Source organism: Pleuronectes platessa, chromosome 15 (genome assembly GCF_947347685.1).
Source record: "Pleuronectes platessa chromosome 15, fPlePla1.1, whole genome shotgun sequence".
In the NCBI taxonomy this organism is placed as follows: Eukaryota; Metazoa; Chordata; class Actinopteri; order Pleuronectiformes; family Pleuronectidae; genus Pleuronectes; species Pleuronectes platessa.
This window is the reverse complement of record NC_070640.1, coordinates 9,908,072-9,932,043: the sequence shown is the minus strand read 5'-3', so window position 1 is coordinate 9,932,043 and position 23,972 is coordinate 9,908,072. Positions and strand designations below refer to the sequence as shown.

The 23,972-nt window shown below is 41.0% G+C and overlaps 1 protein-coding gene across 7 annotated transcripts in view; it reads left to right on the top strand.

Annotated features, from left to right (window-relative positions):
* rapgef6 (Rap guanine nucleotide exchange factor (GEF) 6) overlaps positions 1-23,972 on the top strand; it is a 129,845-nt gene that overhangs the window by 67,000 nt on the left and 38,873 nt on the right. For all 7 annotated transcript variants that reach the window (XM_053442013.1, XM_053442012.1, XM_053442014.1 and 4 more), the window contains 3 exons: positions 15,408-15,539; positions 21,611-21,791; positions 22,691-22,827. In XM_053442013.1, coding sequence (XP_053297988.1) covers positions 15,408-15,539; positions 21,611-21,791; positions 22,691-22,827 — 450 coding nt within the window. The remainder of the gene's footprint in view (positions 1-15,407; positions 15,540-21,610; positions 21,792-22,690; positions 22,828-23,972) is intronic.

Genomic DNA, 23,972 nt, shown 5'->3' with positions numbered 1-23,972 from the left:
TCTTTATTCTGTTTCCGCATCCTCAACTTGTATGCCACATATATTTGGATTTTTCCATTTCAATGTCAGTCACTTGTAACATCATCATTAGACCAACACTGTGAATTTCTGGACGTATTCCTGCTGTATTCTGACATGAGCTCCCTTAGCCATTTTATGACGCTCGTAGGAATCTTTTTGGAAAAATGTCTGGAGCAACTGACTCAGTCATTTGTGTTCTCACACAGAGTTCTTCCAGAACATTTCAGGAAAATGTCTGAAAGCAGATTTAGAGAGGAACCATGTAGACTGAGCTGCTACGGAAAATAAACAGTTTATTTAAACGTTCAGGGTCCTTTGTTCCACACTACAGCTCTTACCAAACAGCATGCTGTACTTCTAATTTCTGACATCATTGTTCAGTTATTGAAATATTGACTCTGTGGTTGGAAATTTGGCTTCAGATGACAGACAGTGTAATGTAGGCCAGTGGAGCCGCTCTGTGGGACCAGTGGAGCTTCTTTTTCTCAGGGGGGGTTGAGCAGTTACAAGGTCTAGATTTATTTTCGTCTCCCATAAACAACAGAGGATTTGAGAGGGAAGAAAGACTGTCTCATCTTAAGAAAGCAGTCAGCTGCCGTTTTTAAGAGGCTTTTAACTTCTAGCTCACATCATCATTGTTTTATTGTGTTGTTAGTGGGCGAACTGTCCCTTTAAATCATGTCCTGCTCATCCCGGCAGAACCTTGCGTCCTCCCGCTGCTGGAAGACATGTCAAAATGTTCTGCCGCTGAACTCTCTGACCCCTCCAGCTGCCTACATGGGACCTGTTCTCTACCACCGAGCTTCCTCACACTCGCTCTTTATTTATCTCTTTTGCTCTCACCCCTCTGTTTTTCTACTGAGGTCTTCCTGCTGTCTTTCCTCTTTCCTTGCTCATCTAGTCTGTTTTTAGGCAGGGCCCCTTCCATTCACTACTACATCTCTACTACATCTCCTTGGCATAGTCTCTAGTCTCTCCTTCCCCATCTATTATTTAAACACCAATAATGGGGCATGTGTTGTTGTTGTTGCCAGGCTGATGCTGCTGCTGCTGCTGTTGTTGCTGCCCTGCTGGGCTGTATCCTCGCTCAACTCCTGCTTCATGTCTTATAAATCAAACCAGCTCCCTCTAAAACCCTCTGCAGCTCCACATACCCAGCCTTTGCTCTCCGCCTCTGAACCCAACGCCACCTATGACGTATTATCCTTCCAGGTAGATCTGTTTTGGGTAACTGGATGTTTCGTTTTGGTCGCCTTTTAATTGCGTCATATCTGCTTTACCCATGTGGCCTTGTCTGTCTGCTGTAACTTCCGGGGCAAACAATGTGTGTAGAAGGAACAACACACTGCTAGCCAATCAGCCAGTCAGCCATGTTTTCCTTTCACTGTTTGTGTTGGTCCCTTGTTATGGATCATGATTGTTCGCTGACGTTTGCTGCACATTCTGTTGTCGACTTTCTTCGGGTAAAGCGCAAATGGTCCCACGCTGTTTCATGACATCATCAAACTAGGTCTTTTGCTGTTGTTCAATAGAAAATTGCCTGTTTATATTGGTCTTTTAAGAAACTGCTACTACTTTCTGCTCTGCTCAAGGGAAATTCCATAAATCACAGATGTTATTATTTTCCCATAATCACTCATTTCTAAACACATTAGCTTTCATTTGAAATGAAAGGTAGAATTTGTATTGAAACTGAACGAGACTGAAACTAGTTGTAGAAATTCCCCTCTCCAGGCTGCAGAGTCCCCTGGCTGACTGCAGCGGGTAAAGACCCGGGTTGATCCAGGCTGCTGCCTCTGCTCCCCTTAGGGATCAATGGACCTTGCTGAACATTGGCATAATCAGTGTGCGTGGACCCACGCTGTGTTGAATAGTAATGGAGCTGGGAATCATTGGTAGGGGAGAGCTACAGTGGGATGATGGATTCAGTGCCAGGGCAGGAAGGGCAAGGCGAGGCATTGCAGGTCGGACAGGTGGGCAAAGTGACAGGCTGATTTAAACAAGTGTCTCAAGGTAATCAAAAGTAAAACACAGTGTGTAGTCATACTCTATCCTACCACTTACGTTAAGGCTCATTTGACAAGTCATTTCTGAGGGTATAAAGTACACTTTGAATGACAGAAGACATTTTCAAGAAGACAAAAAATAAAGCTCTTCACTTCACTGATCAAAACAGCCAAATGCAGTTCAAAGAACAGATACTGGCCAACCATTCATCATCACAGGGATAGATAGCTACATTAAACTGTTGAACCTCTATCGATTTGAAATATGGGGATTAATTATTCTTTGGTACAGTCTATTGACCCCTTTTCATTGTGCCATGGCTTCTTGCCCAGGTCTTGCTCGCCTCGCTACATGTTAAAAGTCAGGATCAAGATAACACCTCAAATAATTGCGATACTGATTGTAATATAAAGATTGAATGAGCTAATTTTTTGCAATCTAGTAAAATCAATAGAATGAAAGTATCAAGCATATATGTGGTTGCATTTGTTTGCTAATGGTTGGAAAGACTTTTCCTTGTACATATATGCTTATTCAAAGCAATTCTTTATAAGCGTTGTTTTATGTTGTAATTGAAGTGTTTAAGGTATATTAATCATATATATTTCACAAATGCAGATCAAAACAACTCCTAGTATGCAAATTAACCACTTTAAAAAAAGAAGAAGCCGTTTTGAATACTGATGGAGGCCAGTGCAGTCATGGTTAGTGCACCCTGTTCTTTAAAGAAGCTCCAAACAGAAAAAATAAGCGAGAATATTCTGGTTTATGAGACTGAGTTTTTCTTTGTTTTTGAAATAAATGCAAAGTTGTACCAAAAAAATTACAACGTACACCTTATTTACAATCTTTGCTGCAGTTAACAGGTTGTCTTAAGAGAAGTCGTCCATCACAAAATGCACTTTGTCATCCTCGGTATCATCAGATCAGCAGATGGAAACTGCAGACGCCATTAAAGGAATATTAGATAGTTGCATCGTGGCTCCCCTGGTACCTAAATATGTTGACATAACCACTTTTTCGTGCACTAAGAGGATGACCTTTGCCAGGTGATGTAATGCCACAGCCCCTTCACATTGGCCTTGGCAGATTCGCTCTGACCTCAGGCCCTCAGACAGGCTGATTGATGAACTGATAGCAGTCACACAGGGTGTCAAGGTAATATGGCCTCAGAGGCCAGAGATATGGGGGGTGGAGTTGTGGGTAACACTATTGTTGCCTCTGACTGAAAGGCAACATTAGGGAAAGCAAGAGAAAGGGCTTTTAGCATGCCGAGGGAGGTCTAGGATATCAAGTGCACAGGAAGTAGGGGCGATAAAGATCGATATGAGCTGCATTAGGCCAGACCATGCCCCCCCCCCCAACTCCCATACGTCATACATTACGATTCAGCTCTAAACAAAAACACATTGTAGTGGTTTTTTTTTCTCTTTTCCACGTTAAGTTGTTACACACAATTAAGTCCCTTTGTAAGTATGGAAGTAAATATCTTGAAAAATAAAACCGAGACATCATGCATAGAACAATAATTGTGTTAAATTGACCGTAAAAAGCATCTTTGCATTTTGATAAACAACTACGAGACAAAAGCAGGCAAAGTGTGTATTGCTCAAAAACACACAGTCTGCAATCTTTGTCTCATACATTTCTATTTCACATATTTCCAGGAAACATGTTGGCTACAATTCTTTGATGTCATCTGGAAGCATTCAAATTTCCGCCCAGTATAAATACCTAAAAAATGCAATCCCTTAAATCGTATCAGAGCATCAATTCCTGTCAGATTTTCTGGTGCCTACAAAGTTCACTTCACTCAACTGGCATTTGCTTGCCTGGTAGATTACCACACTTTAGCTTTTGGGCATAGTATAACACAGCAGCACTGTTTGGTGGTTTCAATGGGAGCAGTGATATAAAAGCATCAGTGCAGTTTCCTGAACGGAGTAATAACTGTCCATTATGTATGATAGGCTGAAATTTAAGAGTGAAGAGCCCACTCATTCAGGCCCTGTACGCATTAAACATGCCCAAGCAACATTACTGGACTAAATGGACTGAGGGTGAGGCTGCTCCTGTGGAGTAACACACTGCCGTTTGTGTGCACTCAAACACACTTGCATACACATGTCATAGGTCACCTTTGGGGGATGACACATTGACTTTCAACAATTTCCTGAACAATGACTCTAAACCTAAACTTAACCAATCACACACAAATCTGCTTTTTCCCAACAGGGGACACCATTTTTTCCCCCTTATTGGATAATCTTTCCCCACTAAGTGTGTTATTTGTCCCCCAAGGTAGCCGATGACAAAAATACACAAACAAACACACATGCACATCTCTCTATTCCCTAACCCCTTACCTTAACCAACACAACTAAATACCTAACACTGACTCTTCCCCTATTCCTATCCTAATTCTAACAGTAACCCTAAAATCAAGTCTTAACCATCAAACAGGACCAGCCAAAATGTCCTCACGATGATGGTTCTCAACCAAGATTGGCCGTCACAACTATAGAAAGAAAGCACTCGCTTACACACACACACACACACACACACACACACACACTTACACATCTTAGTGATGATATTTAAACCACCCATGACCCCCATCCCCCAATTTCACCTTCTCCCATTATCTCACTGCTATTGATCGACACCCCCTCCTCTGCCTGCACCAGAGAGTCTTAAGGATCATTTTCATTTCTAAATATGAGATGGGGATGGATGGGTGATTTCTCTGCAACTGTTTGTGAATTGAGAAAAAAAAGAAGACAGACAGAGCGTGTGTGTTTGAAGCTTTGTGGTGTTCCTGCAGGAAAGCAAATGGGATCAGGCAGGAAGGAGCTGTTTCTTTCATTGTTTGAATTAATTGGCTTATAACTATATTTTTTGAATTTTTGCAGTTTGCAGTTACACAAACTAAAGGTTAATAGGAAATATCTGCTTTCAGATATTATAGCATCACCCTGAATATTCAAGCAGACGTGCATCTGCATCATGTTGAGAAATCTCGGCGGCAGCAGCATAGCACATATACTTCTTTACAATACAAATGATTGTGAATTCAGACCATAGCACATTTCCATGTGGGCACACAAAGTTAATTTCCTGTCCTGCCATTGGTGCAGATTTTATTCTCAGCTCTGTCTGGACTGAGGTGAGTGGGTCAGCTGAGTGGAACAGGGTCCAACATTAACAAAAACACAGCAGGAGAACAGAACGGCAGGGTGGGGCCACCCCTCCACCCGGCCCCCAGGTCAACCTTCAGGGGTGCCAGGGACCCGCTGCATGTGTGTGTATGTGAAGTTGTGTTGATCGGGCTACAGGGCAGGAAGCATCTGTTAACAGAGGGGAGCCAGAAGGTATGTGTGTGTGCACGTTTGTGCGTGCGTGTGCGTGTGTGTGTGTGTGTGCACATGAATACATTTGTGTCAGTATTAAAGCCAAGTGTTTAGCCCTTTCCTTCTGTATCCGGCAGAGCTTGCCATGGCCCACCTTCCTCAGGGGCCCAGACAGAGACGCCTTTCAGCTTCCTGAACACACACACACACACACACACACACACACACACACACACACACACACACACACACACACACACACACACACACACGGAACACAAGTTCACTCTGAGAAACCACACATGCCCTCATTAAACCTTTCTAAAGACCAGTCTTTTAACGTATTACTTTAAATCAATCACATCAAAATCAACTATAGATCCTTCATCAAACCACCAATATGTTTCCTTGCAGTTCACCCAGAGCAAAAAGATGAATTATAATGTTGGGAGCAAAAAAGAAGAATGAGCGAAGACGGATGGCAAAGAAAGGGCTGAATGATAAAACATATAATCAACTCAGCTGGAGGAAATGATGGATTATATTTACAACATCAGACAATCCATTAAATATTTAAACATCTAAACTTGATTAAAAACAGTTTGTTTTAGTCTAACAAAGTTTAAACTCCCCTCACTTCCTTTTTTTGTTTACCCTGAGAATGTCCTCGCCTTGCAGGTGTTAAAGCAATTAGAGGAGGGCAGAGATATGCGGCAAATATTCCTTTCAGAAAGATCAAGTTGAAACACACAAACACCATCAACAACATCAGGAATTTCCACTGAAGCCTGGCTGTAATACCGTCAGTCTTCCACAGAAGAACACTTAACTCTGCAGGGGTTCTGACCCGGGCTAATTGCCTTCTTCAATGTGCAAGCCGTCTGAAGAATGAAAGGCTGGTAAAGACTATCTGACATGAATGAGCAGGCAGCCAATTACTAAATCCAATAAATCCAAGTGGTGGGAGTTTACGTTGATCATGAGAGGGGGGCTTAAATATCCATTGTTGTTATTACTAATTCAAACATGTCATTTTTTAGGATGGTATTAAGAATCAAAGTATATTTTGTTGCAGGATGATGATGAAGGCAGATTATTTTGCCTGTGCACACCAGCAGACACACAACGAATGGCTTGTTAGGGACTTTAAATACAAAGTTTGGACACTTAGCACTGATCACGTCTTGATTGTCTCGACTTCCCTCAGGACATCATAAGCAATTCTTGAAACTTACCTGTGACTTGCTTACCACCTACTCCTATGTAACACTCCAGGTTATTTCAACCCTTTTCCAGTGGAAATATACACACTCAGTTCATTTTCCAAATAGAATGGTACTCGGTAGAGCACATACCTCAGCTGAGGCCAAACTTTTATGGATTCTTTCTTAGCTCATTTCGCATCCTTTCAGCAAGTTTCGTGATAGTTTGTTGAGGCGTTTTTTGGTAAACCTGCTCATACACTAACCAACCAAGAATCATACAAATTGACAGCAGTAAAAACATATCCTCCTCGGCAAAGGTAGTAGAATAATAAAGATGATTCAGGATAGTGATCTCTGAATGTTTCATTTCCAAGCAGAGACACTCATGTGCACTCAAAATCACTTGCACAGATATTGTATGCAGAGTCCATTGTTTGGGTTAATCCCTGTATTTGGTTATACATTACAACACACACTCTCCTTCTCTTTACCCTTTCTCCTTTCATTTCTATTTACTTGCCTTGTTTGTCTTCTCTTCCTCTCCACCCTGTGTCTCCCTCGCTACATCTCTCTGTCCGTCATCACTCTCAGACAACTGGGGCAGAAGTCACAGGCCTTTGGCAGTGGTAGACAGTGCCATTCAGCATCCCCGTCTGTCACAATACTGGCACAGCAAAGTGCGAAAACTGCCAACTAATGGCTGTTTATTCGCCGTAGACGCCTGCCAGCCAACTTCTATCCCGGCTAAAAAACTTGCCAACCAATGGCTATTGAACCTTGCACTTGCCAAACCGGCACCTGCCAAATTACAGAGTGTCGTTTTTTTTTTTTTCATATCTCAAATTAAAATTTGTTTGAGGGAGAATTTTCTTGGAAATATGTTGCTATGCAAAATCCCTGTTTTGTACCGGATATAAAGAGGGACGGTTTTCTTTCAAACTGTCCCACTCTCAGCTTCCAAGCATCTCATTCTCCCTTCCAAATACTTTTTGAGCATTGAAGCTGATTCATGTGTGATGATTAAAAAGCTTTTATTTTTGCAACAATAATAGAAGCAGCATTGTGCCTCTTCAGTAATGTGTGAGTTGCTGCTTGGTGCTTTTTCCTTAAATATAATCTAATCTCTCCTTGAGGTCTATTTCTTAACGGTGCACTCCAGAATTGTAGTCATGTAAATCCATTTAAATTGTTTGAAAACAATGGTGAAAATCAAAGCAGCAAAGAATCTTCTTTTTTCTTGCCAAGTCCCGCCCCCAAAATCGTCCCCTGGATCCTAATTTTCTCACAGAGCAACCTGATTGCATCTTTCATTACAGTCTGTGCCTGGTCAATTCCCACATCAATAAAGCTTCGCACCCTCAGGTTTCTAACTCAGGCTTCCATATTATACATTTTGACTTCAGACTCAGTAGTAAGTGGCAAATAGAAATCCAATCAGTAAATTAAAGTGAATGGTATATTTTGTAGGATAAACTCAAGAATTTAAATTGGTCCATAATTTATCCCAAATAAAATATCCAATAGACAACCCCTAACTAGAAACATACTAAGTCACCATAATGACAAATTAAATGTTCTAATTAACTTTGTTTCATTCAATGTAAAGAAATCAAAATTCAACCAGAAATTCCAAGAATTTCTTTCCCTCTCTGTAGACACACTAATTCAAACCCTTGTGGAATAAATCAGCACTGCAGTACAACTAACAGCACAATTTGTTTACTGCGTGTCCCAAAGCAAGACATATTTTACTAAGCATTTATATTCCATAGTTAGCATGTGTGCCAATAAAGTAGATTAAATTGAAATAGAAATGTAAATTGAGATAGAATGCTTTGTTCATCATGCCATCGCCTCTGCTTTACCACATTGCAGTCTTCCTCTCTTCATATCGTCCCTTGCTAATCTCACCTTCTCTGTCTCTCTCTGTCCCCCCTCTCCTCTCTTCCTCTCTTTCTCTGTGGCATGTCTGCTTTTGCTGTTGTCACCTCCAATTCCAACTTCAATTCATTACATCTCTCCTTGCCCCAGCTGGTGCCGTCTCTCTCTCTCTCTCTCTCTCTCTCTCTCTCTCTCTCTCTCTCTCTCTCTCTCTCTCTCTCTCTCTCCAGAGAGCATTTCAGACATCTTTTCTCTCTTCACCTGTTCCCCCTCTTTCACCCCTTACCGTTAGTCCTATCTCAATTATATGCTCTGCCTCCCCCTCTGCTACTCTGCTACTTTTGTGCTTGTGCACACATATGCAAACACACACACACTCCTGTCTCAATCAAAGGCTGCACTTTGCCTTCCTCACCGTCTCCTCTTACGCCCTTTCCTTTTGACTCACGCTCTCCGTCTCTCTCGCGCATATTCACATCAGGTCTCTTTTCCTCCGATCTCCATCTGTCTCCCTGCACTGTATCTTAATCCAGTCATTTGTGGACCAACCAGTAACGGAGGCGAGCTTGGCTATGTGCTGCCTGAACCTACTCAGAACGCTCAGTGTATGTTTTACTGAATGGAGCAGGTAGATGTATGCATTTCATATAGAGTATGTGAACTTAAAACTCTCTCACATTCTCGTATGTGGAATCTGTGTGTGTAGGTAGGTTAGAATTATTTGTGAATTCATATTCATATATTTTCCAGTCTGTATTGCTCATGAAAGTGTATTTCACGACACTGCTACCCTCTTACAACATTTGACCAAACTAACTGTGGCGTCAGTTGATCAAAGGTTTTTGCAATGCAACATAATCTAGAGTCAGACCAGCGAAGCCAACGTACTCACTTGGCCCCTCTGATTTCACATCTCTTAGCTAACTTTGATGCAGAATTGCATGTGAGAGGAGAAATGAGGGTTCATGCATTTAGGGAAACAAATGCACGAGTAGAGAACATATAACAAACATGGAGGCTAAAGTGGAATGGGGCAGAGTGCAAGATTGAAGTCGTGACCGGGAACCTGGAGACTGGAGAGTGGATTTAAAAACCGACAATGAAGGCATGGATGAGATGGGTCAAAGAGAGGCAATGCAAGAGACTGTGCAGCTCAGGAAGCAGAGAAAACCAGCCGAAATCCCACTTAGACATCAAGTTAAGAATGGCTTCAAAGGATAGATTGATAATTGATGCTGCTGTGAGACAGTGGCGACATTGTCTCTTTGTGAGGTGAACTGCTGCCGTCTGCGGTGTGGTTTCTGGGGTAATAATGTGGCCTGGGATCCAACTCAACACATTCTGACAGCTGTTAGGAGCAAAGACAGACGTTAACAGCCAAGGCCTCCTGCTTTCTGATTTACTATGCACTGAATCTATATGGGGAAGAACCTGGCTCTTAAACTTTAACTTGTCACCTCTTGGTTTCCAGATGGTGGTGATGATGATACTGATAACTTATGCGAGTCACTGTGGGTTGGCTTTCAACATTGTCGTGTCGCTTGTACATGTCTGATACCCCCACATGTGACCTCACTAGCCAATGCCATGCCTATGTATTCAGCTGTGGGGTTATGAGTAGGGTGAAGCTGTTCTAGAATAGGATTTCACTATTATTCCAAGCACATTTCCCTTCTTTTTTATGAGGGATTAATGACCCTAAAGTTCCATAATCCTTTAGAGTTTTTATAGCACAATTATTATTTTCTGTATGTTTTCAGTTGGTTCGTTTAGTGTTCAACCAGGGATGGCTTTTCTTCTTAAGGTTTTTACATTTGTTCACACAGCCACCAGTTCTTTTTCATTTACAGTTTTTATATCTCCCTGGATTTGTTCACAAAAGGACATGTAAATGCCAATTACTGTCGCAGATTAGAATTTGGAGATCGGACCCAGGAAAACGGCGTTAAGACAAACTGTTACTGGGGCTGTTAGCTGGGCTATGTATTCTAGATTTTATGTGCCTGTAATCAGGGAAAACATCAGGCTTCGGATTGTGACACTAAATTCTGAACGCCTGTCGGGCTCGGTTGATTTCTCTCGGGCTTAGTGCGGATCGGACAGAAAATTGCAGACTCGGTCACACACTATTGCGCATCCTTTACTGTACAATTAAACAATCCCCCTTTCTCTTCTATTCTATCATTTTGTTATTTCTTGGCAAATCCAACAACTTTGTCTTTTAATACTCAGTGTTCGTTGAGCCTTGCTTAATTACTATCCTCATCGGAATTCATTCATACCACATTTTCTCTAATTACTTGGCTTAGCCATTTGTCCCCTTTATTATTCATCTTAATGAATTGTTGTCTGTCTTTCCCCTCTGCTTGTGTATATCTCTCATTTTGTGTCGTGGTGAATGTGTGCTCGTGGAGTTTTCTTATCCTCGTCACACTCCATTAATGTCACTGTATCCTCTTCTATAAGCAGCTCTCTCTCTGTTCTTATCTAGATCTGTATGTTTCTCTTTCTTTCTGACTGGCAGTGGTCTAGTTAACTCCCTGGTGTTTCTTGCCATGTTGTCATTGAATTAAGTCTCTTAAAACTGATATTGGACAGTGCCTTTCACCTCCATCCTCGTGTGCTTCAGTGGTGTGCCCCCCCTCTGGATCCCCTAACCAACTAATTCCAAAATATCATGCTTTACAGGCAAGGACATTGAATTATTGTACATTTCCTAAAACCTCTGCACACATTCACCTCCAATCCAGTAGAGAACATCCCAGTGAGGAAACTCAGTCTTTTGTCTGTGCGGCCAAATGGTCAGTCTTTATAGCTTCTTTTATCACGGGGTAAATAGTTGAGAGAGAGCACTCAGGCCCACAGCTAGTTAATGTCATTGTTACAATTGGAAGCAATGAGTGAAACAAAGGTTGGTTTTATAGAAGACGGAAAGAGAAGATATGGCCTTAATTTGTTTTGACTGCTGTGTGTTGCTTTCAGTCTGATTCACCAGACGTAGACTCAGTATAAGATGCCATTGGCCCCACAGTTCACAGCGCATTCTCTTCTCTATCTGTGTGTCACTGTTTTTGAAAACGGGAAACAACAACATGCACCAGTGACTTGACCAAAAAAACTGATGGTTTAGTAGATTTCTGCAAAAGCCAGCTATAGTAAGTAATCTGTGGTTTAAAAGAAATGAGTGATCTTCTCCAGAACAGAAGTACAGGCAGGTCTTACCTCTCAGGCACCGATTATCAAATGATGTTTGTCTTTTTTACCCATAAAAGGCATATCACACAGTCGACATGTCTTTTTGTGGCATTTTTTAAGGGAATGTAGCATTTTAGAAATGTAAGTTGGTCATTCAGAAAGAAGAATGTTGTTCTAAAGTTGAGACAGACGCCATTTGAATGTTATTGTTTACAGTGTTATTGCAAAAATAATTATCTCTTTAACTCGTGTCACACTGAATTGTTTACAGTGTTATTGCAAAAATAATTATCTCTATAACTCATGTCACACTGAATTGCTCGGCCCCGGCTGTGTCCTTTGTCTGTGACATTAACCAATTATTCATAAGCTGCCTAACTAGGTGATATAATTGTGATCTCTGGGCTTCTTTCGTCATGGATTCTTATCCCTTTTGGCTGCTGCATATTTTTTGGGCTCACAAGCGTATTATGAGAGATGGTAGATTGATTTCTCTGGAGTTAAATCGCACTCTGTAAGTGTCCGGTGTTGTGAAAGCTCAGTGTGTTTGACTGTGACATTGACGTTTACCGGCAGCTTGATTCATCCGGGATTGTGGCGGCTCATTGACATGATAGACTTGTGCAGCTGAAGCAACCGTGCACATTCATATTTAATCTCCTAACTCTCATTCTTAATGCATGAGGAGTATGGGAGACCCCGTCCGGCCCCTCCGCCTCCCCTTGGCTCGGCCCACTGGGAGAGGGAAAGAGGGGGGATTAGAGCAGGATTAAGTCTGTGGTGTGAATAGGGGCCAAGAGACCACCGCAATTATTCACTTCCCTCACCCGACTTACCCCTCCCCTCATGAAACCCCTCTATTTGTCATCACCATATTTCATTCCGGTGTGACCTCCAAAACACAATCACACATTGAACTTACCATAACCTTGTCATATTTGGGTGGAACCCTGCATCTCTAGCCTTGAACTTATTTCCTTAAATTTTTTTACAGGAGCTTATCATCTATAATCACAAATGTTTTTCATTCAGGGTTGTCCAATATAGGGAGGAATCAGATCCACAGGTGACACTTGTTTGTCTACTCCAACAGCTTGACACTTTCGTCAAACCTCACTGCTAAATGGCTCATCCTGAACTCATAGCAATATAGACATCTAAGGTGTATTTAATAGTTTTTAAGAAGAGTTTCTCTGATGAACTGTGGCTGAGGGACATTAACACAAAAATTGGATTTTGTACTAAAATCATATTTATGAACAACTGGAGAAGTTTAAAAACAATACTGGAAAAACAACAAAGTTTTTTTCAGTATCCTCTTCATGTGTATTTTGTTTGTGTCTTTCATGAATGTTTCCCTGCACCTCGATTTGTCCCATTAGTTTCTGTCTCTATGTGAACTCTGGTGAATGTGTTAAATGGATGCAGGGTGGGAGCTTCATCATCACTGGCTTGGATAAGTGCTCCATCACGCCAAAATCAATAAGTATTTACCCGTGATAAAATTTGCAATCACTCTCCGTCCCCGGCATCACGCTTTTTCTCTCTCTCTCTCTATATTCACATACCAACACAACAAATTAGCAGTGAACAGCGTTGGTCACCAGGAAGCTGCAGGAATGACAGTATAGAATTCTACTTGTTTAAATATGCAATGGTGAGTCATTTAGTCAATAAAACCAACAGTCAGGACGAGGCGTTGCTTGCGGTTTGATAAAAGAAACACAATGCATTACACAGCCGTGCCCGTACTAATGGATTTCACTTAAATACTTCTTCAGTCACAGCTTAGATTAACTTGTGTGTGGGTGTGTGCGTGTGGGTGTAAGGGTTAGTCTAGGACATTTTGAAAGAAGAAGGGGGTATTAGGGGCACAATGTCAGATGTACACATTTTATGGCAGCTTATAACATAACTAAAGAATAAATGGTTTCATTAGAAATCAAACCATGAATTGCTATTGCTTCATCACAGTGTTTAACATATTATGTTCGGTGCTTTCTCTCATTTCTGGCTCGGAGAAGGAGGTGGACATGTACAAATTGACTCAAATCTAGGATAGGAGGTTGTCCCGGACTATAAAGATAACTTAATGAATGGTTGTAATGCAAGTACAGTGAATATGTTTTATATTCAAATAATATTGTAAATAAAGGACGTTTGTGTGTTTATTTGATCAGATTGTCTTCAGCTGCTGCCAAATTATGACCTCTAATTTTATTGTTACTCAACCAAATTGCACAAACTTGTCAATAGTAATATGTTACAAATTACCGATAATAATAATGAGAGATTACAACTTATAATAACAACAATACAGCTACATTGAAACACATCCTCATCCATGAAAATCATGACAACAAAGCTGACCACGGATTTAAAAACGCATAAGAATCTTCATTAGATTATGTTTTCTGTCTTGGGTATATCGGGGGGAACTAATAATAAACAATTATTGTGGAAACAGAACCTAAAAATCCCTGATATTGTGTAAATCCAGTGTACATGAATACATTCAAGTGGTTCCCCCTTGAAGAAGCCACACATTAAGAACAAGCCACTGAGCTTCTTGAACTTCACCCCACAACACATTGTTTCCCTGGGGGTCGGGGAGCCATGCGGGCCCATTAGAAGAAAGCAGTGAGGGGACAAGACACCCAGACTTGACCTCTTTAATATTGCATGTTGGCTCCGTGGTTCCTCGCTGCCTCAGCTAGTTTTCATGCTTCAGTTGGGGTTAGGGTTAGGGTTAGGGTTAGGGCATATATGTGGACAGCCGGTGCTGTGTGATGTGGGGATGGAGGTGTGCTGTTGGTTTGCTCGGTGTAGCAGGAGAACATCCTCTCTGCCCCGATCCAAACCGGTCCAGCAGAACAGCAGAGCAGAACTTCATTTGTAAAGCTGCGTCAGGAAAAAAATATTCCTTCAAAAGAAATCTCCTTTTTTACAATTTTATCTCTCGGTACTGTTCGGGGTGGAAACCGTTGTTATCCTTTAGTTATCCTTTGATTCACATCTATCCTACACAGTTGCAGTAGACCAAAACTGTTATTGCTTTACAGTAGTGACAAATTGAGGTATTATAATTTTTGTTTTGAATTTGATAAGTTTTGAAGACTGGACTTGACTTTTGATTGACTTTTGTTTAGTGTTTATGAATCTCTCTTTTTCAGGGAGGAACTTGTGGGATTCTTTACTATTAATATAGTACTATTATTTCAAGTGTACTGTGTCGTGTATTTGGAGTTTCTTTTACACATGTAAATCTATCTTGAGGTAGATTTAAATAATTTGTTGAGACAAATTACTGACAAAATTGAGCGGATTCTTTTCCTAGAATCACATGTCACTATTCTAGTGGTTTTGTAGATAGTTTTGTTAATAGGATGTTGGAAAGTTGTGTGACATGGCTAAAGATTGCACATGTTAATGGTGGTGTGTGTGACTGTGAGTTGTCATCTAGCACAGTTAAAAACAAGTACTGAAACCTGACTGACAAACTCTCATTTTGAGTCATTTCAGCTGAAGTCTCTTCACCTACAGCAACTTCATGTTAATCATCTCCAAGTATGAAATATGAAACCAGCTGTGGCTTTCTCGCTCTAGCAGATGTGTGTGTGTGGGGGGGGGGGGGGGGGGGGTGTTTTTCGAAGCACACTGTATGTCTGCCTCTGTTGAACTTGTATTCTCTCCAACCTATATGTAACTCATCTTCTGTCTCTCTGCCACTTCCTGTCTGTCTGAACAGCTTCCTGCTGACCTCAATAAGATGCACCTAACAGACCACGCCCACCAGCAGGTGATGCACATGCCTCCCAGCCAATCAGGATGCAGCATAGCCAGCGACTCGGGGAGCAGCAGCCTATCAGATATTTATCAGGTATGAACCAAACCTAATATCATGATTAAACAGTTTTTGCTTTTTAGAATTTTGATTGGTTGTTTTATCTATGTTATATCTTAATTTTATTTTATTTATAATATTGAATATTGAATAGAATATTTATATGAATCATATTTATATGATGATGTTAAGCTCCAGCTTATGTTTTCCAAGTTTGTTCTGAGTTTTTTTGCTATAGTTCATTCTCTCTGTGTCACATATGTCGAGGTGGCATCTTCTCCTAGGATGTTTATTGTATTGGTACAATGTCAAACATAGATCCAATGAAGGTTGTAGAGGTGTCGCGCTTCATCACGTCCCTTTGGCTACATCTTGCCTCATAAATAGCTTTTTTGTAAAATCCTCTTGACAGTGAAATACAAAGTTTTTGACACATTGAAAAGAGTTTTTAATCTTCCTTGCCACTCTTATTACATTACATACTAAAAAATAAGGAAGCCTGTCCAATCCAATGACAAACCCCAGTCTACTGTAACCCTTCCACCACCACACTGTGACAACATCTAGTCTCTGGTAAAAAGTGTCTGTCTGATGTTTGATTCTCCCGCAGCTTGACTTGCTCCAATTCCGTCTGTCTCACTGTCACTCATCTGTCAGCCCACCTCCCTCCGAGCTAATTATTGGGCACCGGTCGTGCATCCTGGTGATGCGTCTCCCTCTTTACTTCCTGCTGCAGGAGAAAGGTCACATGCAGGATATGAACCTAACCTTTCCGGGTCTGTCTATACATGTGCTACAGGTATAGAAGCTGTAACATCACCAGGGCCGCTGAGTTTGTAACGATCTTTCTGCAGGTTTTCTGCTCAGTCTGGTTCTTTGGGTTCTATGCAACAAAAAATAATTCAGTTATCTAGTTAACCTAAAACAAGCAAAGACATTCCCTAAGTTTGAGAAAGTATTGGAAACAGTAAAGTCATGAATTTGTCCAAATCTGGTTCCTTATTGTTCATGCTCCAACCCTGTCCTCCCATAGTGTCAGTTGCTTTAATATGCTATGGCTGCATTTCTTGGAATCATTCATCATGATGCAGAAAATGTCTGTCTTTATTGGTTTTAACATGAAATAAAGAAAGATAAGAGCACCTGATTAGGAACTTTATTGATAAGTAAACCTAGGAAGATGAAGATGGTAAGGAAATAGATGCTTATAGCAAAGAAACATGAACAAATAATGGATATGTGACCCTGTGTCCACAAAGTGAAGTGTTACAATTAAACACTTCATTTAGACTAGAGTATGGGCTTTTTAGGAATGTTTGACCATATACTGTAAGTCCATACTGGCCTATATAAGCCTCTGCTCTCTTTTTCAATATAAATAGAATTCAAGAAGTCTGCCCAAAATCTATAGAGGATTGAAAGTTTGTCCTTGAGCCAGTCTGCCATGACGTTAGAGGTCTTCAGCTCTTCTCCTGTATCAGCCTCACCTGTATCTGTGATATTTCAAAAAACTCACTGTGCTTCAGAAATAATTGCCTCTCTTGTTCGTAAAATATCTCAATCGCCACAAATAAGTACTACATCAAATAGATGAGGACTGTTTCATGATTTTAATCCCCCAGATCTGCTGATTTCTCATCTTCACACAGACATCTTTTATAAATCCAGGATGTTTTAGATTTAACCTCTCGGCTTCAATTGCAATATTTCAGTTTTTGTGCTCCTCCACACATCCCTCGTGTCATATTCTGTATACATGCTTGTTAGCATTCATCAGTGGAACCTGTGAGGTCTTATAGCAACAAACTACTAATGAGTTTGTTACAAGTTAATGAGTTGCTTTGATCAATGGGCACTGCCGGCCACAAAACTAACGAGTGAATTTGTTTTAGTGAGGCTGATAACAGTGCTAATGTCTGCAAATTGGGTGAGAGGGTGTGAAAAAACCGCCCACACACCACTGTGCCAATCAAGTCGTGTTGTTTTTTTAGAAATTGATGTATGATAATGTTGCTCACATCACATGATTTACCAAACAACACGTTCAACGGTATTAAAAACTGGACAAATTAACAGAGAATATAGATAAAAACAGACATTTTGAGGCATTTGCTGAATTCACTGCAAATCATTGTCAGGTGCTGAGACAGAGTTTTTCAATTTCGTCGGATAATGACAGAGACACTTGCAATTTCAGTCAAGGTTGGAACAACTTTAAAGGTATTGTTGAATTTTGCGGTTGTCCTCTCTACAGACTTTAGTCCCGTTCCTCCTCTTCTGCCACAGAGTTTACTCCTGCTTCCTCCACACATCACATTCCAGGTGTAATTTCCTCGGCTGCAGTGGTCAGTCGGCAGAGATAAATCACTTGCAGCAGCCATTTGTCTAAATGTCCATTCCCTCCGCCCACATGTTGACCCTTTTAACAGGAAGCTGCACAGGCACAAACGCCGATTATGCCGCTTTTCTTTTGTTTTACCTGCATGAAGCCTCCTAAGGTCCTGTTGTAAATAAGGAAAGCAATTATTCTATTTAGTTTCTAAAGGAAATCCTTGTGTCAATGGTTTCAGCCGGTTGTAGTTAGATGAGATAAGGGACTGGGAACAAAAAACTTGTTAGCTCAAAAGTAAAGTGCAGGAGCCTGATTAATTACACAGTGTATTAGTCAAGTCACCTTTGCATTCAGTCGAAAGTGGACTAAAACGGCATTAATCAGATATTATAGCCACCTTTTCCCGTGTCCATTGCACTGCCTGCTACAACCCGGCCTCCTGCCTCCCTCTGTCTGCGAGTGTTTTCGGATTGATGTGAGACTGGTTGGCCGGGGTCAGACGTTTAACACCGAGACCTGATCTCTTCATCCTCAGGTTAGATATTTATCGCATGGCTCTGATCCCATCAGCTCGTCGCTGACCCGGCTCCATGTTTGTTTACAGCTGTCTTAAAGTTCTGACCCCCCCAAGTCACTGTGCTCCTGACTTGTCAATGCGTCAGATAGTTTTTTTGTGCTGGGCTTCTCTGACTCGTTCCCTCACACACCTTGACTTAACCCACAGTTGTTTGCTTTATTCTGCCTTTATCCCTCCTCCTGTTCTCCCTTCTCATATTCCTCCTTTCTGCCCTTTCCCTCTTTTACAACCCCCTCTTGTCAATCACCCTCTCTTCTTTTATTATTCCATATCCCTCCCACATCAAGCCGTTCCTTTCCTTTCTTTTCCCTCCTTTATTTCATCACCCACTCCTGTCGTCTTTTGTTTTCCTGTCCGTGATCTTGACAATGTGTCCTCTTGGCTCAAACTTGTTCTGAGAGCAGGGGAATTACACTGAAAGGGCACATCCTGCATTCGGAATGATTTGAGTTTGCACAAGCCCTGAAAGATATCTCAGTGGTGAAGGACAGTGAGATTATAGGGTTGTGTTTTTGCTGCTGTAACTGCACCAAAACCTTCTTTTGCCTCCTTTTTCCAGCAAATATTAAATTGAAGGCCACTTTCCTGCAAGGATGCAACAACCTCCATAACAGCCTCTATCTGACACTTTTGGCCTTTGTCTCCTCTGCTCACTGTTGGCCCAGTGAATAAATTCCCACGAAGAATCGATAAATCAGAGGTTAAGCAGAAATACTTTCATGTAGATCTTGCAATTGTGTCGTAAGGCAGAAAAACTTGCGAGGCAAATGAAATAGGTGGTTTGAATGTTCTTGTGAGCCGGGTAATAAATATGGAGTATTTATTCCTGCATTGGATTCCTCTAGGTCAGTGGATCCCAAACTTTTTACAGTCGCGTACCCCTTCAGACATTCAATCTCCAGCTACATACCCCGCGCAGCACGTGCGATAGGAAACAAAAGATGTTGAGCTATGCAAAACCTAAATGAAATATTTCCCCTGCGTACCCCCTGAACCACTTTGCGTACCCCTGGGGGTACATGTACCCCAGTTTGGGAACCAATGCTCTAGGTGCTGCTTTTGGTTTGTGCTTTTAGTACCAGTCCAAAAATCACAAGCATCTTCCTCCAAAAAGTTCAGTTCATTATATCTCTACAGGTCATTGTAATTTACAGAAAATAAAATCTGAGTTTAAATCTTAATTTGGACAGGGAATTATGTTTTTTTACTTGCCTTTATTGTCTCTTCTCATCTCCGGCCAAACTAAACGTATCTGGTTTAGAAGAGGACAGAGCTGAGTAGCTGGTGGCTTTAAAAGTCTGCTAAATTGCCTTTCCACCCTAATTTATGAAAACCTTTGTACAGACCTGTACCTGAACTTGGAATGGAACATTAGCTTAATCCCTTCTCCCTCAGAGAAACCTATAAAACCTTTTGGCCAGGTACCAACTCTACAAAGCAGCTGAGAGCTCAATTGCCTTGTTTGTTGGGGAGTTCATCTTGTTGTGTGTAGGATAGAGAATGAACTTGTTCCTGTCAGCCATAACAAGTAATACATCCCAAATCCAATAAACTCCAAACTAATTTACTACCAACAAACTGTAGGTACATTTACTATCCAAATATATAAATGCCTCTGTGTTTGTGAAGTAAATCCTGGTTTTATTCCCAGCAAAGCCAAGTAGAGTCCTTCAGTGTCAAGTCATCACACTCTTGTGCTGAAATTAATCTAAATCAAACTTTCTGAAGGTCTTGGTGAACTTCGGTGAAAAATGTATATTAAAGTAACTTTAATGAACTATTATAATCACTCATGTTTTTGTATTGTGGATAACACTATGTTAAGGTATAGAAAGAGTTGGAAAAGAGCTTTAATATTATATGAGAAACATTTCTGTATGTCAGAGTCAGAGTTCAGTCCATATCTCCCAGTTGTCCATTAGAAACAACACATGATGTCTATGTAAATACATATAACAGCATTCTGTAGCAAATTTGTCCTTTTTTGTCTGAGTGAAAATAATCAATGAGGATATATCGCAGTGCGTGACTTCACAATTTAATATTCCTTGTATTCTTTAATACAAGGAATTAAATAAATTAAATAGATAAATGCAAACAGACAGAGGTACAAATATGGCTTTCCTTTGCTTTATAATTGCTGTATACTGGCGCTAACAGATGGCCTGCAATTCTGCCATCACCGCTGCAGAGCTCCTCTTTTCACCTCTAGGTTTATGGTTCAAATCCTGAATGACCTTAAAGCCCCTATTCCCTTTTAGAACCACATTACTGCCAACCATCTGTCTGTCCTGTACCAACCATCTGTCTGTCCTGTCCTGGCATCTGAATTATTACCGCTGGTGCTGGATGTAAATATCCGCCTGTTTTCCCCTCTGGTTTGGGACCTGGTCTCTGGGCTTTTAGCTCAGGGTCACCGATACAGCTACTCATCACAAGGTTGTTCTTCATGTGTTGTGTGTCAGGCTCAATCCTCTATAAAATAAAGTGGAGACATGGAATTGAGCTGTGAAGCAACAACGACAATTTGATATCATCTTTGTGATGTTCTCTTAAAAAGAGTAGATATTGTTGGATCTTAAACATATAGACGTTGTGTCTTATTAAATAACGAATATTTTATCTGAAATTACTTGAGCCTTTCCAGCTTTATGCAAATTCTTAATAGCAAATCTTCTGAGATCATTGGCTTGTATGATTTGTCAAACTCAAGATGTGGCTCTAACTCACAAAACTCCACACTTGTTCTCAGACCTATTCAATTGTTATCAGTTGTAACTTAGATGAAGATCTGACCATATTTATGACAGAATTACACATACTCTACATGCACATAATTGCAAATGGTTAACTTATTTTTGATGCCGTTCTGCATCAGTGTCTACTCTAGCGATGCTTCAAGCTGGTACACTATGTACCATCTTGTCATGCATGGTAAAATACTCCTGTATTCGTTTCTAGGTCACATTATTGCTGCAGATAGTTCTTTTTGAGTCAATAAGCCCTAAGGCACATGAAACCCAGTCCAACATTAAATCCATAAAAAAATCCATGAGATGCAGTTTTTCATGGAGATTACTTGAAAAGCCGATATTTTTTTGGCCCAAGTATTTTCATTCCCATCAGTCACTATTCCTCGTAGGGTTCTTCCCTCTGTCCTGCTTCTGTTACTTACTTCCCCGATTGTATTTTCTCCAGGCCACAGAGAGCGAGCTGGGAGATGTGGACCTGTCTGGACTTCCAGAGGCTGCGGTGGACAGCGAGGAAGAGGAGGAGGAGGATGAGGACCTTGAGAGAGCTTCCGACACTCTTTTGGGTCGAGATCTCGTCCGGGAGTGTCTGGAAAAAGACCCGGCCGACCGCAACGATGATGACATCGGTCAGTCTAACACTGCGCTGCCCATACGTTTTTGGTTGCCTTTGTGTCCAATTAAAACATTGAATACTGTAAAGCAGGTTTTAATTAGCTTGAAAATGCTTGACACCACTTTTGCTCTTAAAACAACAAATAAGTATTAGATTAAAACTGACTGAGCTGAAATGAAAAGCAAGTATTTACATGTTTATCACATTTTTGTTTGGTAGAAACAAGCACCCTTGGTTTCTATTATTATTCTCCTTGTTCATGAGAGCGCACAGATACCATCTATCATTCAGTAAGCACACGCAGAGGAGATACACAAATGCACCACTCGCAAAAAGACCCCTCACCAAGGTCTCTAAACATCGCCGCCTCTTCAGGGTGTATTTTTAAGCAGGCAATCAGAGAGACGGCCTCATTAGCGGGACCCAGTGGGTTCATGAGGAGAAGGTGACCACATCAGAGAGCTGAGGATTTGTAAAGGCCTTGCCTGCTGTGCGCCTGCTGGGAGCCTGGCCTTCTCTACTGGCTGGTTCTATTCACAGCTCATTCAGAGGAAGGAGAGGGGAGGACCCAAATCTGGACTCACAAATCTTTAAAAAACCAAATACATTAATCTTCATTAATAATCTTTAATATAGGACAGTTTAGCACAGTTTTAATTGCATTTTATTTTACCCGCTCAGTTTCTCTTGATTTCTTTTCTTAAGTCTTTGGAGAGAGATATTCTCGTTTGGTGTCAGAGGTGTTAAAATTCACAGCTTGTTTCAGAAGTCCTGCTGCTTCAAATATTTGTCGGTGGAAAAATATGTGTATACTGTATATGTATTTTTCTTTTACTTGTTTCACAATAACTCACCCTTTTCACTGTCTTTCTTGTCTTCCTGTCTCCCCGTTTCCCCTTTTGCACCAAAAAGAGCAACTGCTGAAGTTCATGCACCAGCTGCCCGCCTTCGCAAACATGACCATGTCTGTGCGGAGGGACTTGTGCAGCGTCATGGTGTTTGAGGTAGTGGAGCAGGCCGGCACGGTCGTACTGCACAACAAACAAGAGGTATGATTGGACAAGTGAAACACAGCAACAGAAGTGACTGTAAAAGTTCCAAACAATTCTGAGAGAAATTTGAAAGTGATGTTATGAATTTAAGGGTTTGGAATTATTCAAAGAAAATGTATTTTATCCAGAAATGAGATATTACAATGGTTTCAAGGATACAATCTCTTTTCCTGCATATCTCACTTTGATTGGCTAATCGTGAGTTGTGATATTGTTTTTCTATTATTATATTTTGCATCATTAAGGTACTAAATTGAATTTGATAGTTATATCAGTAATTATCTTTATTAATTTCAGAAGACGCTGATTCTAAATTGGGTCGTTAATATAATCACAGTTAAAGCATCTTAAATTTCTCTTTCTTGGCAAAAAAGTAATGTAACCTCCTAAATTACACACACACACACACACACAAACAGTGACTCGCAAAATGCAAATGTTTGTATAATGTATAATGGAAAACAGAGGTGTTCTATGTATTGACATTTTTTGTTTCCATTTCAACACACAAACATTTTCTCACCATCTTCCAGTCTATCCAAAGCTGCAGATACAGATTCTGGCATATGCAAAGTCGCTGCAGACTGAAAGCCCCGTCAATCACTCAAGCTGCTACACGGCTAATTGATTAAGTGGCATGCTTGAGAGACGGGCGGCCTGTCATGGCTTTTTGGTTACAGCACAGACAGGGTGATAAATGGCAATGAACTGGCGGACGCTAAAGTTTCAGGAGGATGAGAAATCAGCATCAGTGAGACAGATCCATACAGACAGCATCCATGAACAGGCAGTGCACATAGCCATTCATGTATGTGCCTCACCACTGCCTGTGTCGAGTCAGTTGACAGACAGGTCTCCTCCCCGCCACCTTTTCTCTGTGGACTCGAGTTGAAGGTCAAAGTGAAGAGCCCGGCTCCTCTCACAAGTGAACATGAATCTGCTCAGAGAACAGAGTGAGGCAGGGAATAAAAAGTCTACAGTGGTCAAACAGAAGTAGAAAGTGCTTCAGGGGACAGAATGGAAGAGAAAATGGCAGAAAGGACCTCAAGGGAAACCACCAAGTTTTCTCTCTATCCATGTAATATGAAGTTGACAAATAGGAGCTTACCTTCCTTTGCAGGCTTCCATAAATATTCATGACG